A 17,348-nucleotide genomic window follows, 5' to 3' on the forward strand; every position below is an offset into this window, starting at 1 on the left:
TGCCGCAATAATATTTACCGCGGCAGTCGCAGAGTGGCGCGCGTATTTTTGTATAACCAGATGACGCCCACAACTCTCCAAAATATTTTGTTCATCGCGCGGGAACCGAACATTTTCCGGGATAAAAAGTATCCTTTGTCCTGTCCCGGGACTTAAGTATTTTACACGAAATTTCAGCAAAATCGGTTCAACGGCTTGGGCGTGAAGAGATAACAGACTGACAGAACTGCAAACCTTCAAGAAGAGAGCGTATTCCCTCTTAAAAGGCCGGCAACGCACCTGCAGTTCTTCTGATGTTGCAAATGTTCGTGGGCGACGGTAGCTGCTTTCCATCAGGTGACCCGTTTGCTCGTTTGCCCCCTTATTTCATAAAAAAGACAGACATTTCCGCATTATGATAAGTATGGATGACGCTTGCGTTTTTTTATTACATCCGGCCAAGAGATTACTAAACACAAATTCCAGAGGAGTTATAAGCAAGTTAATGATATTTAAAGCCTTTTTCTGGTGGGCTTTATCTTAAAGGACTCAGCGTTTTCATTAGTCATTTTATCACGGTAATGTGAAAACAGATTCGTTTCCTGAATGTGGCCCTATTGATCAGTCCCTGCACCCTTCTGAGGGTCCAACAATTTGTTTATCGCACGCTTCGGTATCCGAAATTGTTTTTCAGATGTCGTTAAGTGGATTTATTTGTGCTTAACACAAACAGTCAAGCTATAAATAGAGATACTTTGAAACAGATTCCGTTGTACAGAGGTATAATATTATGCGAGGTTGGTTTTAAGGAAAATAAATGAAATAATATGGAATATTATATTATCATTCCTTATAAAAGTTGATAGCGAATAAGTTAGTGGAGATAATATATTATGTGAAACTCTAGTAAAAAATAGTGTAGGAGCGGGTTCAAGTTATCCTAAAGGTTCAAGTTACTTAATCTAGCGTTTGATTGCTACTTACTGGAATAATATAAACAGGAACTGGAATGCACCTTATGCACCGGAAACACCGAAAGCAATTGTATGTATGGCCACACCGTTCTTTCGCGCGGACGCATAATATGAATCGTGCGATAGGGCCAACCCACCACATACCACAAGTCACAACCGCACCACACCGCGGTACCGTCGCGACAAAATGTGGTCATTTGTTGGTAACGACTACAAAATGTGGTACGTGTGAATTGTCCTGCAGGGCAATCGCGTTATTTTTAAACGTTTCAATTCAGGTTCATATTTGCTTTGGTTGTGGTTCAGTTACGGTTTGGTTCCGCTGCGTCTGAACAAATTTCAGTATCGTGCTAACGTTCCAACCGTAACTCAACCTTAGATGGAACTCGAACGAAGCACATCGTTTGACCTTTAGACAGACATTGCAGCGGACCAATCAGCGCCCTTCTGATTTAATTTTGATTGGCTTAAATATGAACAAATTTTTTCCGATGCGTTAATTGGTCAATTACATATGGATGAATATGACACGAGTGAAGTTGTTTAATGTTTTGGTACATAGTAGGTAGATAAGGAATAATGAATGTTACTTGGAGTTTTTAATTTACGTAGGTGAATTCATAATTTTATTTTACTATATTTTACAAACGCCATACTTTAAGTGTTGAATAGTGACTTGTGAGTTGTGACTTGTGACAAAAGTTTTTGTGGCGCGGAAAACATTTACTTATGTAAAGAAATAATGTCAAAATTCAATTCACTTTTTAACAAACTCAAATAGTCCGTAGTGTTATTTTACAGCCTTGAAGTAAAACATAAGCGTTTCTTATTTTGGTGTGTTAAATTGACGAAAATCGATGGAAAAATATAACACAAGCTATAATCAAATTATAATATAATTATAATTTGATTATAGCTTGTGTTATATTTTTCCATCGATTTTTGTCAACCAATATAAGAAACGTTTCAGAAACGTGCGAGTAGTAGTAGCATTGTATCAACTTTTTGTTTTTACAGCGCTTGCGCTTGGGCTGAGGTTCAGTAACGTCTCAACTAGCTGTCAAAACGTTAGCGCGATACTGAATCGTACCAAAAGTCTATCAACGTCCGAGTTTCATTTGCGCTTCAGTTGAAAAAATTTAGCGCGATTGCCCTGCTGTTCATTTTCAATACAAACTATACGCCTGACCGCGCGGTGTGGTTGTGGTCGTGTCGTGGTGTTGTTGTTGTACGTGTGGAACAGCCCTTATAGATTTTCTACAACAATATCAAATAGCGACACCTCACACATTTATGACACGTAACTGATCTAGTTGGTCGTAAACTGAAATTAGAATAATATTATTTTCATGTAAACATCACTATATTTTAGTGATCATAATATTTTTATGTACGGGAGTGTGTTGTGTTTTATAGGTATCGGGAGGCAAACATAGGCGGGTTTGTGTTAGTCTAAATCGTGGGTTCATTTTCGTTTTTATGGACTCTACATCTTTCGACATTTTATAATTTATACCTTAAACGAGAAAATCTTGTACTTTTATATATAATTGGTTTCCCCGAAACGGCTGTAAATATTTAAATTCAGGGACTTTTGAAAAAAAAAAATTATTATATAGTAAGCCGTGCATTTTTTATTAGTTTGACGTTTTGCCTTTTTAGGGTTCCGTACCCAAGGGGTAAAAACGGGATCCTATTACTAAGACTTCGATTTCCGTCCGTCTGTCTGTCTGTGTGTCACCAGGCTGTAACTCAAGTGCTCGATGTGACTGGTTCTGTCCGTCTGTCTGTCTGTGTGTTTTCAGGCTAATTATAACTCAAGAACCGCTATAGCTAGACGTCTAAAATTTTCACAGATTGTGTATATCTGTTGCCGCTATAACATGAAATACTAAAACCAAAATAACTAAATTAAATATTTAATCCCATACAACAAACGTGATTTTTTTGCTATTTTTGCTTACATCAATAACAGCAACACATAGGCACTTGAAATATCTACCTCCTTACAAAACTCTCTCTCCTTCCATACAAAAAACACAAATTTTGGCCTCCCAAATTTTGGCTCCCATACAAAAAACACAATTTTTGGCCTATTTTTGCTCCATTCCGGTACGGAACCCTTCGTGCACGAGTCCAACCCGCACTTGGCCGATTTTTTAAATTTATTTTCTTTCCCATGTTGCCTTAAGGCTCATCTAGTACTGCACTGGGATAAAGCATATTTTAGTAGCATTTTCGATTCGTACTCAAATAATAGAACAATAGAGATACTTAAATAATATTATGCTGTTGGCAAAAAGCATGACGCGTCGCTTCAACTCTGCCCCAATGTAAGTTGAGTCAAGAAGGCAAAATAATACGCTGACGGAAAATAATAGAAATATCGAACTTTCTCACAAAGTCACGAATATTGAAAGAAAGTTTTGAAGAGGAAAAGTGAGGAGATTAGATAGTGTTGTTTATGTGAGTCGGCGAGATTGATGGGGCATCGTCCATCGCCAAAAACAAACGTTGCTAATAAAACCATAAATTTTGAGATCTTAAAATATGGCTGGCTAATAAATATGTCTCAATTGTCTGAGTGGATACACTCACGAGCAGAAAAACGGGGCGCTACTTATTTTAGAAATTGGTACTTAATGTACAAAAAAAAAGGAAGCAATATTAGGGCCATTCCGCCACAGACGGCCCTCAACGAGAATTTTTAAAATGTGGCATTAGTTACATTTTTTAATTGGAATATACGTAAGAAGATGTGTATTTACTAACAAAACATTTTTTATCGGTAAAAGATGGAATTCGAATAATTTAGAGCATTTTTAAACAAAATCATCTAACAGACGCGATGTTTTTTCCCATATTTTTAAATTAAAAAAGGGTATATTTCAAATTAATGTTTAGTCGTTGTATAGTTATACAGCAGTACGTCGAAATCTTTTGTATAAATTACACTATTCAATCGTTTTTAGTGATTTAGACGATTAATTTTGTTAGGCCAATAAACAACTGATAATTAAAAAAACTACAATTTGGTGCAGTTTTATTACAAACTTAATAGTATAATTACATATTCCATGTCCAAAATTTTAAATTTTGTTAGAGAATTACGATTTAATTCACCTTCAAGAGATTTGAGAATTTTGATGTTGCACCCGCGATCGTAGAAATGTTAATAATTTCTAGTACTTATTACTATAATTACTTTTATCTAGTTACAAAGTTTCCTTGTTTTATGCTATTTTGAAATATAGGCAAGTTGTTTTGTAAAAGTTTCGCACTAACCAGTATAAACATATGAACTCATCACAGTTCTTAATGGAGGGTCAAATTGGTTGCACCCGCGACAGCACTTCAAACCTGTTTTGTGGCCCTTCATACATTTTATGCAGTTTTCATTTATAAATAATTGTTAAACTAGTTAATATGTATCCCTTCAAGGGATATTTTATTGATAAATATGCTTCATTTTGCCTGTAGGAACAAAGGTTCCTACAGGCAAAATGAAGCATATTTATTCACACTTAAAGAAGTGTGTCAAATGTAGCACCCGCGATAATGGAATCGCCTATTAGTAGAAAATAAGTAGTTGTTTCAATGTCGTCTGAGTTTTATGTCCCCTGTGTGTGACCTAGGACCGTTTGTCTAACGTTCGTCAAGTTAGACAAACGGTTTTAGGTCATTATTGGGACACTCTGCTCTTATCGCAATAGGCGGGTCCGGCCTTGGGCTTAGGACTCTTTACCAGCTCACATCCAAGAGAGCCCTACATGCGGTGGCTTACGTCATCTAGCCGTTAATCCATAAAGTATTTTCCTCAGCATAAGAAATATCATGGTAGGGACAACTTCAAATGTGTTAGGTACGTTGATGTGGTAATAGTATAAAAACTTTATTTTAATGAAATCTGTTTTAATGAGTAAAAAGTTATAATCCTCTTAAACAAAATCTGTTTAATAAAATATTAAAGGTTGCGTACCTTTAATATTTTATTAACACCTCCACCGTGGGTATCGCAGACACAATAGATTTTCAATTGTTATGCGACGGCCGGCTATTGTTTGGGGATTGATGGGTTAAACATTCTATGGAATCATTTTATTGTACAGTACTAGTATTTGTGCTCCGCGGTGTTACCCGCGATTTATTAGAGAAAATAAATTGTAACACAACTCCATCGTGTGTATCGCAGACACAATAGATTTTCAATTGTTATGCGATGGCCAGCTGCTGCTTGGGAATTGATGGGTTAAACTTTCTATGGAATCACATTTTATTGTACAGTACTAGTATATGTGCTCCGCGGTGTTACCTGCGGTTTATTAGAGAAAATAAATTGTAACATTTTGCTACAGTAAAAAGTAGCCTGTGTGTTATCCAGGACAACTACTATCTCCATACCAAATGTTAAAATCGGTCCAGACCATAAATTTAATATACCTAGCGGAATAGAGCAACAATCTTGAGCTGTCAAACGAAACCGAAATTGGTTTCATCTGTGTGTAAAAGTATGTGTAAGTATACACTTACACAAGCATGATTGAACATGATTTCTATGAGATTAAATTGTCAACGTGTTGCACGTGCCGACTGGACGTCAAAAAAAAAGAGTGCTGCTGTCATGTATCACACGTCTCTTTTTACCACGCAGTGTTACTGATAGTGACATCTCTCTTGCACAGGCCTTTGTTTCTCTATTCCGCTAGGTATATTAACTTTATGGTCCAGATGTGAAGAAGTAACAAACATTCAAACTAGTAGATAACTAGTATTTACAAATGCACCGAATTTTTTGCTCGCGAGTGTACATCAGCAGCGTGAGTTTTTATACAATCATGACTTATCGTAACAGCACCAATAAAATATATTGCTTGGCTAAGTAAAAACGCTCCAAATTCCAATAAAAGTTTTAACAACGCGAGAACTGGCAACACTGCCAGATAAAGTGCATCTCCTCTAATCTAGATTGAAACATTGCCATGTTCTGTCTGTTATGTGTACCAGTTTCTGGATGTTGTCTGCTTAATATTAGTGTTAACTGTAACTTTAAACGACATTATAATATATTACTGCGCCAATGATATAAGTTAAACTTTTTAATCGGGACTTAACGCGACTTATTTAAGTAGTAATGCTACTACGAGTACATACTTTTTCTCGACGTTTCGGCCGTGTTGCAACGGTCGTGGTCACGGGGGGACTGAGAGTCCCCTCGTGTACACGCGACATATTTAAGTAGTAATGCTACTACGAGTAAGTATGTACTTACTCGTAGTAGCATTACTACTTAAATATGTCGCGTTAAGTCCCGATTAAAAAGTTTAATTATAATGCAACGCGTAAGTTTAAAATGTAATAATATAAGTTATAACTTATAACATTGAATTTCTTCTTTGATAGTGAAAATTAATTTGAAAGTGTGTATGTTGAACTCTTATGGTCTTCAATCCTAAAAAGCTGAACCTTTTTGATAAAATTTTGGTAAGGTACTTTAAGGTCCGGGAAAGAATATAAGGATAGTTTATAATGCGTCAAATTTGTGGTTTCTACGCAATAAATTAATTTCTTCTAGGGCAACCACACAACATCAGAAGAATTGTAACGCATTTGCAACTCTTCAGATTTTGCGAGTGTCCATGGGCGACGGTGGTTGCTTTCCATCAGGTGACCCGTTTGCTCGTTTTTACCCTAATTTTATAAATAAAAATGACAAAAATACTAATTTAATTTTAGTTTTACACTCGGCGACGTAAAAATGTTAACGTAAAAGTGGTAACATCAGTGTCCCCCCGGGCCAAAAGTGGAACAAACTTTTTGTTGTAATATTACAACTTCTGTACTAAAACGTTGTAGGTAGTGCTGTCATTAGGCATTATATTTTTGGAAATAGAATTGTTTTTCTTTCTGTATATTGTTTTTAATATGTACAATGTGGTATAATATGCTATTTCTATTTTCTAGTATTATAATATTATAACTAGCTGTCCCAGCAACCGTAGTTTTGCCATATAAAGTATTTCGCCTTATTTTATTGAAGTGACTAAATAAGTATGGCACCATGGCAACGTCAATCGCGTCGCTATCTCGTCGCACAAACAATGGTCGCCGTCCAATGATATTATATGAAAAACTCAAAGAATATCATTGTCGCCGTCAGTCTCGATTTGTAATAATTTACAATTATTTCAACAAATGCACTTATCAATATAAAAAGTTGCCAGTAGCCGATTCTCAGACCTACTGAATATGCATAATATTATAAAAATTGATAAAAATCAGTAAAGCCGTTTCGGAGGAGTACGGGTACATAACATTGTGACACGAAAATTTTATATTATAAAAAAGTGTTATTATAAGTATTGGTTTACTAAAAATTTAAAATTGTACAAAATGTTGCTCAACCATCATAGCGCTGAGATTCAATATTCAAAAACTGAATTTGACATTTTTAACCCCGGACAAAAAAGAGGGGTGTTATAATCATAGACTTATTATAGTATATATTAAGCCTATGGTTAAATTAACAATAATAATTTGTTATTTGAGTCACTTATTTAAATAATTTGCAATATTCTGGATTTTTTTTTATAAGTCAGGACCAATAAGACCTACAAACCTTCAAGAATAGGGCGTGTTCTCTCTTCTTAATACTAAACGCACCTGCAATTTTTTGATGTTGTCAGTGTCCATTGGCCACGGTAGTTACTGTCCATCAGGTGACATGTTTGCTCGTTTCAAAAAATATTTATGGAGGTTAGTAAGTAAAACAAGAAATATTTTAACGTACATTTATTATTTTACAACGTATAAAGAACCTTTTACTACATTTACACGTTAAAGACTGGAGTTACACTCCTTTGGCACGGAGAATAAACAAAATTATCCTTACACAATTAGTATACTGTGTATTATTATTATGACCCATCAAATTAATATATATTACATTAAATCGCTGAAAAGACTCGTATAATATTAATTATTGTTGTAGTGTCCACAAATTACGTGAGGTGTTTTATTTAAATTTTTTGACCCCTCCCTCCTGGTGAGATTTCGTGAGATTTTTTAAAATGTCTGTTTCTTACGTACCTAAACGTTTGGATTGACAGTCAGTAGATTTTCTTTGGAACGAATTTGTGAATGATCTTAATCGTATGACGATTACTCTTACGATTAAATTTTAAGCATACGTACAATCTGGATGAAATGGACCAAAATAGTAATTACGTGAGATTTTCTGAGACCCCCCTCTCCCCAACGTGAGATAAACCCCCCCCCCCCCCCCCTAAACACCTCACGTAATTTGTGGACGCCCCTAAAGTTTCTTTTATTTAAAGTAGGCATTATAGGAAATAAAATGATCAACTGGTTGTTTTCACGAAATTTTGAATGGCAATGTCTAATATTGGTTCGAAATCTACATCGTTATACAAAATTGTAGATATTTATTAAAAAAATATCCATTTCGTCTAAATTATCCCTGTAATCTCACTCACTACAATAAAAATCTTATTTTAAAGTATTTTACAAGTACTGAAAATAATTAAACCTAAAATAGATTGACAAGCATATCTACACATTTTTTTTAAATAATAGTTCTTACTCTTATTTAAAATATGAAATCTAACTTTCGTTATTTTATAAAAGCCGAAAGTTTTCCTTTAGACCTTCAAAACTGGATACCTCCTAAAGTAACCGCCACCGAAACTCCATAGTTGCTTGCCGTTCTTAGCTCTACATAATATAATAGGGGTCATAAACCGGTTAACTTTCAAATTTTAAAAAAATACGAAGGTCCGGCTGTCGCTAGATTACATAAAAAATGTTTTATTGTAATTTGTTGTGAAAAAATTAAAAGGTCGAAATTCAAAGGGACAAAAAAACACAGTCACCGGAGGATCATATTGTGTACCACTTTGATGGCAATAAGTTCCAAAAGTGAAACACTGAGTACCATCATCGTACCTACAAGACAACATAGCATAACATAACATTAGAAACGGGACATATTTTAGTGACAAAATGGCGGATTCCCTTGGTCTGTCACTTTGTCTATTCTTATATAGAAAGAAACCGTTTCTATGGTGCTTTGCAGATACGAATAAAAGTACCTGCAAGTGATGCAGTGTCTACAATATTTTTTTTATCTGTTTTTGTTTCCAGTATATTTACAATTTTTACACATATTATCTACAATCAATAACAAAAAATGGTATTATCAGACATTATTTACAAGGCCTAAAACAAAATTACGTATTATATGAAAATTAAAAATATTTTACTAAGCAGAATAAAAAAGTTATTATGTCGTACTTATTTAAATATTAAATGCACTAAATTAAGTAATATAATAATAATAATAATATATATCGACGCTTCACACCACGTCAGTCTGGCCCCGTGGTAAGTACCTGAAGGACTTGTGTTATAGGTACCAGACAACGGATATATATTTAATACTTTTTAATAATATGATACACATATTTAATACACATCCATGACCCAGGAACTTTGAAAAACTTTTTGTTCCGTCGACGGGATTCGAACCCGCGACCCCCGGCTTGAGCTACCAACGCGCTCACCACTGAGCCACAGAGGTCGTCGAAAAAAAGGTAAACGTTTTAATAATTTCATGAAAGTAATACTTATATATTTCATGGTTTTCATGAAATGAGAATAACAGAACAAGACCAACACAGTAATAGTATAAAATACTATGACACAGTTTCGATTCAACTTAAAAATGTATTATTTACTTAAAAGCAAACGGTAGCCCGTCGTGTCGGTAAAGTTTGTTGAATAAATAATTTAAAGAGAGATAAGGAGAACAATAAGTAAAGGAAACAAATTCGGGTTTTCGGCTTTTTCTTTTGGGCAAAAATGTCAGGAATATTTTATTCAACTGAAAAGTATTTATACAGGAACATGTGATGATCTAGCTAGTTGTAGTAAGCAGGAGACAAGCTGTATCTTTTGCAAACTTAAGGATAAGTAGTGTCCCTATTATGGAACTGTATTAGGGACAAGTGGTAGTAATAGTGGTAGACAGAAATTGCTAGTGCCTGATTGGGGTTTAATGGGGCCGGTGGTGTTGTAAAAATGTTTATAAAGTACTACTTGGAGGAAAGTTTCCTTTCTGATTCTTGGCTGGCAGTTATAATATGTCACATGAAATTGTACCCTGGACCGACTGTTGTAAGGAGCTACTTGTCCCTACCTCGTATCTTCCCTGATCCTCGGCTGACAGTTGTTGATACAATTTTGCACGTGGAGGTGTTCCTTGCATACACTGTTGTAGGTAACTATAACTTGTCCCTACAGGAGCATTCAGTTTTTGTACTACTATGAGGCGAATGTACCTTTCTTGAACAGCTACACGGAATTTCTTGTACCTGAAGGAACATAGGCTCCCTGATCATCGGCTGACAGTTGTTGTTGGTATCATCATGTAGGCGAAATTGTACCATCTGCCACGTGAAGTTGTACCTTGAACAGTTAGACGGAATTTCTTGCTTGGACAGTTGTAGTTGGTACCATCTGGCACGTGGAGTTGTTTCATAAATTATTTTACAGTCTTTTTGTCCCTACAGGAACGTATCCTCCCTGATCCTCGGCTGACAGTTGTTGTTGGTACCATCTGGTAAGTGAAGTCGGACTTTACGCGAGCTGCTGTTGAACTGATGAACTCGCCTTGGATATTTCAGACTGTCGTCTTTTACCTAAAATAAAAAATAAGTGTATTGGCATCATGAGGGTATGCATTGACGGTACGTCTATTCAACAAGGGCTGGAAAATACTTCAGAAACGTACGAAAAAATGTGTTCAACGTATTCAGATAAAAGCCGGCCATGTTTTTTTAAACAACATAATTGTGACACTGTTTGTTTGAACCAGATAACTAAAATAAAAATACTGTTTTGTTATTCAGTCAATGCACATCACGACAAGTCCTAGCAAAAGTTCTTTAGAGATTGCAACGACTATTGAAAGAAACCAGTAGCGTTGGGCCTTTTTCAAATTTTTTATTTTTATGAAATAAGGGGGCAAACGAGCAAACGGATCACCTGATGGAAAGCAACTTCCGTCGCCCATGGACACTCGCAGCATCAGAAGAGCTGCAGGTGCGTTGCCGGCCTTTTAAGAGGGAATAGGGTAATAGGGGAGGGTAGGGATGGGAAGGGAATTTGGGAGGGTAGGGAAGGAAATAGGGTAGGGGATTGGGCCTCCGGTAAACTCACTCACTCGGCGAAACACAGCGCTAGCGCTGTTTCACGCCGGTTTTCTGTGAGAACGTGGTATTTCTCCGGTCGAGCCGGCCCATTCGTGCCGAAGCATGGCTCTCCCACGTATAAATTACTCTCTCTCCAGCGGACGGACTGCAGTATATAGGTAATTATATCATAATATTACCACTTTAGTATTATAGTATCTAAGTGGACATAAAAAAATATTAATGTCCATTAGAAAAGAACATTATCATTACGGCTTGGAAAGTAGGTTAGTTGTGCTTGTGATATACTTATTCGCAGAGAAATATTTAGCTGTTTTATTCAATGTCGCGGTCTCGTAAACGGTTGCTATTCTACTTTTTTGTTTTTTGTTGACCAAGTTTTGTTCTTTTGAAAATTTAATAATAGTCTTACAGTAAAGTTAAAAATATGTATTGGGTGATAGCTTCGGTTATGAGGACAATAGATAAACTGTTGAGGGGGTGACAGACGTGCGGACTTATGGCTCGACGATCTTAATCGCCTGTGTGTCGATTAAGAGCCGCGAGCCGCAAGCCTGGGGGCATGGTAATCCAGTGTGAGCGATTCTCGTGTGTCACCGACGCGAGCCGAGTAAGTTCGCGAACTTATTAAAACCCGCGTGCTTTAAGTTTGTATGTATAGTTGTAGGTAGTAGTTATGTTCATTTTTGTAATTTACCGACTGTTTGTTTTGTCGGTACGTATTTAAGTAGATTAATATAATACAAACAAACAAGTGAAGCATCATTAAAATAGCCCCTCTGAAAGCCTTGGAGCGACAAGCGACTTTGATTTGATTGTATGGCCAGGCTACAACACCGCGTCGCGATGCGGCGTCATATCGCAAAACCAAAATCGCACAGAAATGCAATGCGTTGTTACAACGCAAAAATTTCATCGGAAATATCGCTGACGTTTCCGATGAAATTTTCGTTTCTGCTTTCTGCGACGTCCTAGATTTTTAAGATGCGGCGCCGTAACGCAATGTTGTGGCCTAGCCCTTACGTTGTTTTACCGCAGCGGTGAAAGTATTGCGGAGACGCACCGCAATGTTCCTCTTCGCTCTTACTTGTAACTCTATCACCAAGCCACTAGTTGAGGAAATTGACACAGTCTACATACCCTAAAGGTGAGCTCATGCCGAGTCCTGCGGTGGGACGACGTGAACAGTTCGGTATGAGCACGTGACTCCCCACCAACCTCCTCCGGGGCGATACACCACAGCCACTTATATGGAGGTATATTTCTGAAAGGAAGTTGGTTTATTAATCTCTAGTATAATATGGTCTTTATAAAAGTTTGACAAACAATTAAAATAGCATCTGATATTTTTTGGAACTTAGTTTTGGACTCAAATTATTCTTGTCTTTAGCATGAGATCCCTAACGCAAAAATCTTTACGTGAAAATGACATAGCAATTACAGTTAGAACTGGGATTCTCTGTGAAAAAGGGTATTTTCTATGTCACAAGGTTCAGAAGTGGTTCAGAAGTTTAATAAAGAAAACACAGTCTTGTATTGTCCGTTAAGAGGGCGACTAACCCAAAAAATCAAACATCGTCCTTCTTTCTTCACTCTCACGCCCGTCTTTCATATGCCAGGTGAAAAAGGACGACGCGGATTCATCGCCAAATTAGTTTTTTCTCAATAACTCGATAAATATACAACATTTTAAAAATCCGCTAGGTCGATCTCTCAATGATAGAATTTTATATAATGAGTTAAAATATTAACTTAGTTCAATGCACGGTTATGGCAATAAATGAAAAATTTGTAAAAATTAGACGCATCTTTGTGATTTTTTTCTATCGAGAAAATTTTAAGATATCGTATTTTTGCTCAGATCGAATTCTCGGAAATATAATGTAATATCTAATTTTAGAAAATGAAACAATTCTGGAATTATTTTCAAGTATAAAAATGAATTATAAAATCGACACTTTAGGGTTAGTCGCCCCCTTAAAGAATAAAGCAAACCAACATGATGTACGTATTTAATAACTAGTATTTAGTAAATTGGTTTCATACTCAAGTAATACTTTTATCCGCTCTCAAGTTTCATCTCAAGAGATGTGAACAATATTTTTAAAAGAACTTGGCTAACATTTTTATTGGTGCACTCCAAACTTGCCAGTACTTATTTCCTCCAGCTATAACTTCAGAAAGTATCTTTGGTTAATCTAATTTATGGACAGTTTAGAAGTTTGGGTTTACTCGAGTTTTCTTTCATTGCATCATAAGTTTAACGTTCATTCAATGAGCTTTGAAAGAATAAAATGAGAAAGGAAGCGCGAAAGTTTTTCTCTTAACTGACTTCCTTCCTTTGTGTAGTGGGTCTATTGTTGTTTCATTAGTGTGGAAAGAGTTAGAAACAAAACATTTTTTTTTTTACTTTTATAAAGTTCTAACAAAACAAGGACATAGTTAACGATGCACACTTTTTGCTTTTTTACTGTCCTATCTCACTATAAATGCAAGATAATTGTTACAAAACCAATGTTATATTTTAGAAGTGAAAAGAACGAAATTCATACTAAACATAGCATCAGAATCTTGGAGGTAAAATAAATCTGAACGGAGTATGCTGACGTCAAAATATGGCCGCCATAACGATCAATTACTCTCGTTAATTAATTAATCTATACGCGCTGTGCCCAACAAATCATTTATGCCAATATTAAATTAAATCTCCAAATGTTGCCACACACCGCAATTAATTTCTATAAATAACTTTACTATCATAATTAACATCAGAATGGTTCATTTTAATTTAATTAATGAAATTGATTAATTAATATCAATTATTGCAATTAACACTAGCAGATAATTATTATATAAACAAGCTTTAAGGTTATGCAAAACCGAGTAACTTTCCTGAAATTGAGGAAAGTCCTTTATATATCCGTGATGTTGTCTTACGTAAGACTCACTTTGTCGTTCGCCTGAAACCGTGGAAGAACTTACCTCAAACTGAAGAATATGCGGCTGTAAGTATATAACGGGGTTTGCAGCGGAGTTGAGGGGCGCCAGGCTCTGTATTAGCGACGCGATGGCGATGTTGACTTGCGTGTAAGGCTTAATAGATGCTTGTCTAAAACTGAGGAAGAACTTATCTCAAGCATCTGGCTGGAGAATATGAAGTGGCTTAATAGATGCTCGCCTAAAATGAGGAAGATCTTACCTCAAACTGGGCAATATCCGGCTGGAGAATATGAAGTATATAACGGGGTTTGCAGCGGATTTGAGCAGTGCCAGGCTCTGTATGAGTGTCGCGATGGCGGTGTTGGCTTGCGTGTCAGGCACATAGCCTTATGCCTGAAATTGAGGAAGAACTTACCTCACACTGAGGAATATCCGGCTGGAGAAAGTATATAACGGGGTTAGCTGCAGACAAATGCTATGGCTATGTTGGCTTGCGTGTCAGGCACATAGCTGCTTGCCTAAAGTTGAGGAAGACCTCTTATCGTCTTACCTCAAGCTGAGGAATATCCGGCTGGAGAATATGAAGTATATAACGGGGTTGGCGGCGGAGTTGAGCGGCGCCAGGCTCTGTATGAGTGACGCGATGGCGATGTTGGCTTGCGTGTCGGGCACGTAGCCGTACACTTGCAGCAGGTCGAAGATCATGTAGGGTGACCAGCAGAACACGAATACTGAGGACAAAAATATTAGATAAGATATAGACATACTAGGTATTTTTGTTTTGCTGCACACTAAAAATACCACGAGGTATTAACCCGCCTTTGTACTTACGACAACGTGCAAAAGTTAAAAAAAATAATTAAAAATAAAGTTTACCGCAAAACATAACTTCCTACATGTCTAGCATTTTCTAGTTCGTAAAATCTTGGTTTGTTACTGTACAAATTAAAGAGAGTTATGAAAGTAGAAATAAAAAGTATATTTAAACTAGTAACGTACCAAAACACAAAACAATGCATCGCGACGTAACAAAATTGGAAAGTGTTAAAATACTTTTAAATACTACATTAAACTCAATAAACTCTTTTGACATCACGTCACATACGCCCGTGGTTAGTAAAAACGAGTAATAAAAAAGCACTTAGCCATAAAATAACGAAGATTGACAAAAATATGAATCTCATTTGTTACATCGTTTTGGGATGGGTGTAGCACAGTATTTGATACAGCCTTTTTACATAATATTAGTCAGGTATTCCGAAAACATAATATGTATGTCCCAGGGGCTGTGTAGATGTTGACATGTTTTACTGGCGTAAGGATAGGGCGTTTTGAACATTGTTTTTTTTTAAATATTTATTTAAGTTGTCAATTAGGCTATAGTTGTGCGTGGTAACTATTTACTAATCTGTGCTTAAAATAACTACTCCAAATACAAAAAGGAGCAGAAGAAACTAAGAATAAGTCTTGAACTTTAAGTATGGCGGTCGCATTTGCAGACAAGCCAAATTGAATGCTTGTCATTGATGTGAAAATATTATCCTAAAACTACCTCTGTATCTATGATGTGTGTTAATAATTATAATTCTTTATTAACACGTCCAAAGCAGACAATATACAACACGTCGTCTAGTCTCAATCTAAGTAAACATATTTTGTGTTATACAACCACATTAAAATAATTTAAGACGTACGTAGATGTAGTGGGTAAGTCAAGTTTTCGTTTTTTTTTTTTCAAAAATGGAGGCTTTAGGACCGTGAAAATTATTTGTCATAAAAAAAAAGTTTTTTTTTAGGTACAGCCCATAAAGTTAATATACCTAGCGGAATAGAGAAACAAAGGCCTGAGCAAGAGAGATGTCACTATCAGTACCACTGCGTGGTAAAAAGAGACGTGTGATACAGAGTGTTGCTGTCAAGCAGCACTCTCTTTTCGACGTCCAGTCGGCCCGTGCCGTACGTTGACAATTTAATCTCATAGAATTCATGTTCAATCATGCTTGTGTAAGTGTATACGTACACATATTTTTCACACAGATGAAAACCAATTTTGGTTACGTTTGACAGCTCGAGATTGTTGCTCTATTCCGCTAGGTATATTAACTTTATGGTACAGCCAGATATTATATTAGCCAGATGATGAAGTAGGTAACCTAAAAGTTGTTCAAATTATAAGGTTAAAAATCGGCCAAGTGCGAGTCGGACTCTCGCACGAAGGGTTCCGTACCATTATAGAGCAAAATTAGCCCAAAAATTGTTTTTTTTGCATGGGAGCCCCCCTTAATTTTTTAATTTATTTTAAAATTATTATTAAATATTATAGTGCACGTACAACTTAGGACTTGTAAAAAAAACTAAGTACCTACCTGTTGCTATTATTGATATAGAGCAAAAAAGGCAAAAAATCACGTTTGTTGAATGGGAGCCCCCCTAAATATTAATTTTATTTTGTTTTCAGTATTTGTTATTATAGCGGCAACAGTGGTCGTTCTTGAGTTACAGTCTGGAGACAGATAGACAGAATGAGTAATTGCCCTTGAGCTGTATAATGTTACTTTTCCACTTCATCTACTTACGTCTCCAATAATTGTATTATTAAATGTATTTGTAAATATTTTTTATTGTCATGAATATTGCCGATAAAAAGATGTTTTATGATTAATGTTTTCCAGGGCGTATCCTTCCTTTGTCAATATTAATATATCCCCAATCGGTTGTTATTCGTTTTATACGCCCACGGCTTGCCAACGACACATATTGCTAAATAGTCGATGAATTAAGGTAAACTCGAATTTGACGAAGCTGCGAGACCCTTTGAGCAAAACTATTTCGATTTAACTTGGTGTTATGGACCTAATGAAAGCTCATTATGGATGTAATATGAACCACATTAAAGAAATTCAGTATTTAAATGTCGAATTAATTGCTATATTAAATAAATGCAAAAGAATCAAAACAGAGTGGCGTTGCTGAAGTTCAAATATGAATAACATATTAAAAACTATTCTGCTTGATACGCTATTAATCTTATCATCATCATCATCATCATAATATTAATACGCGAACGAAAAACTTTGTAACCCTTTTTACGAAAAATGGGGAAACGTACGTGCATGAAATTTTGCACAGTTATAGTTTATATTTTGAAGGAGTGCATCGAACTAATATTATTTTGAAATTAAGCTTTTATCATAAATTTTTTTAAATAAAACATAACACACACTAC

At 35.9% G+C, this 17,348-nt stretch overlaps 1 protein-coding gene and 1 long non-coding RNA gene across 2 annotated transcripts in view; one reads left to right on the forward strand and one right to left on the reverse strand.

The window, feature by feature from the left end:
• The first annotated feature begins 1,934 nt into the window (after positions 1-1,934).
• On the forward strand, positions 1,935-16,491 carry LOC121731260. The gene is made up of 3 exons (XR_006036201.1): positions 1,935-2,111; positions 4,816-4,819; positions 16,482-16,491. It is a non-coding gene; the product is annotated as an uncharacterized LOC121731260 (long non-coding RNA).
• LOC121731258 (cardioacceleratory peptide receptor-like) overlaps positions 10,374-17,348 on the reverse strand; it is a 30,897-nt gene continuing 23,922 nt past the window's right edge. The window contains exons 8-10 of the mRNA XM_042120621.1: positions 14,673-14,853; positions 12,323-12,446; positions 10,374-10,669 (exon numbers count right to left, since the gene is read on the reverse strand). Coding sequence (XP_041976555.1) covers positions 10,535-10,669; positions 12,323-12,446; positions 14,673-14,853 — 440 coding nt within the window. The 3' untranslated portion in view covers positions 10,374-10,534. The remainder of the gene's footprint in view (positions 10,670-12,322; positions 12,447-14,672; positions 14,854-17,348) is intronic.

This window comes from Aricia agestis, chromosome 10 (assembly GCF_905147365.1).
Source record: "Aricia agestis chromosome 10, ilAriAges1.1, whole genome shotgun sequence".
In the NCBI taxonomy this organism is placed as follows: Eukaryota; Metazoa; Arthropoda; class Insecta; order Lepidoptera; family Lycaenidae; genus Aricia; species Aricia agestis.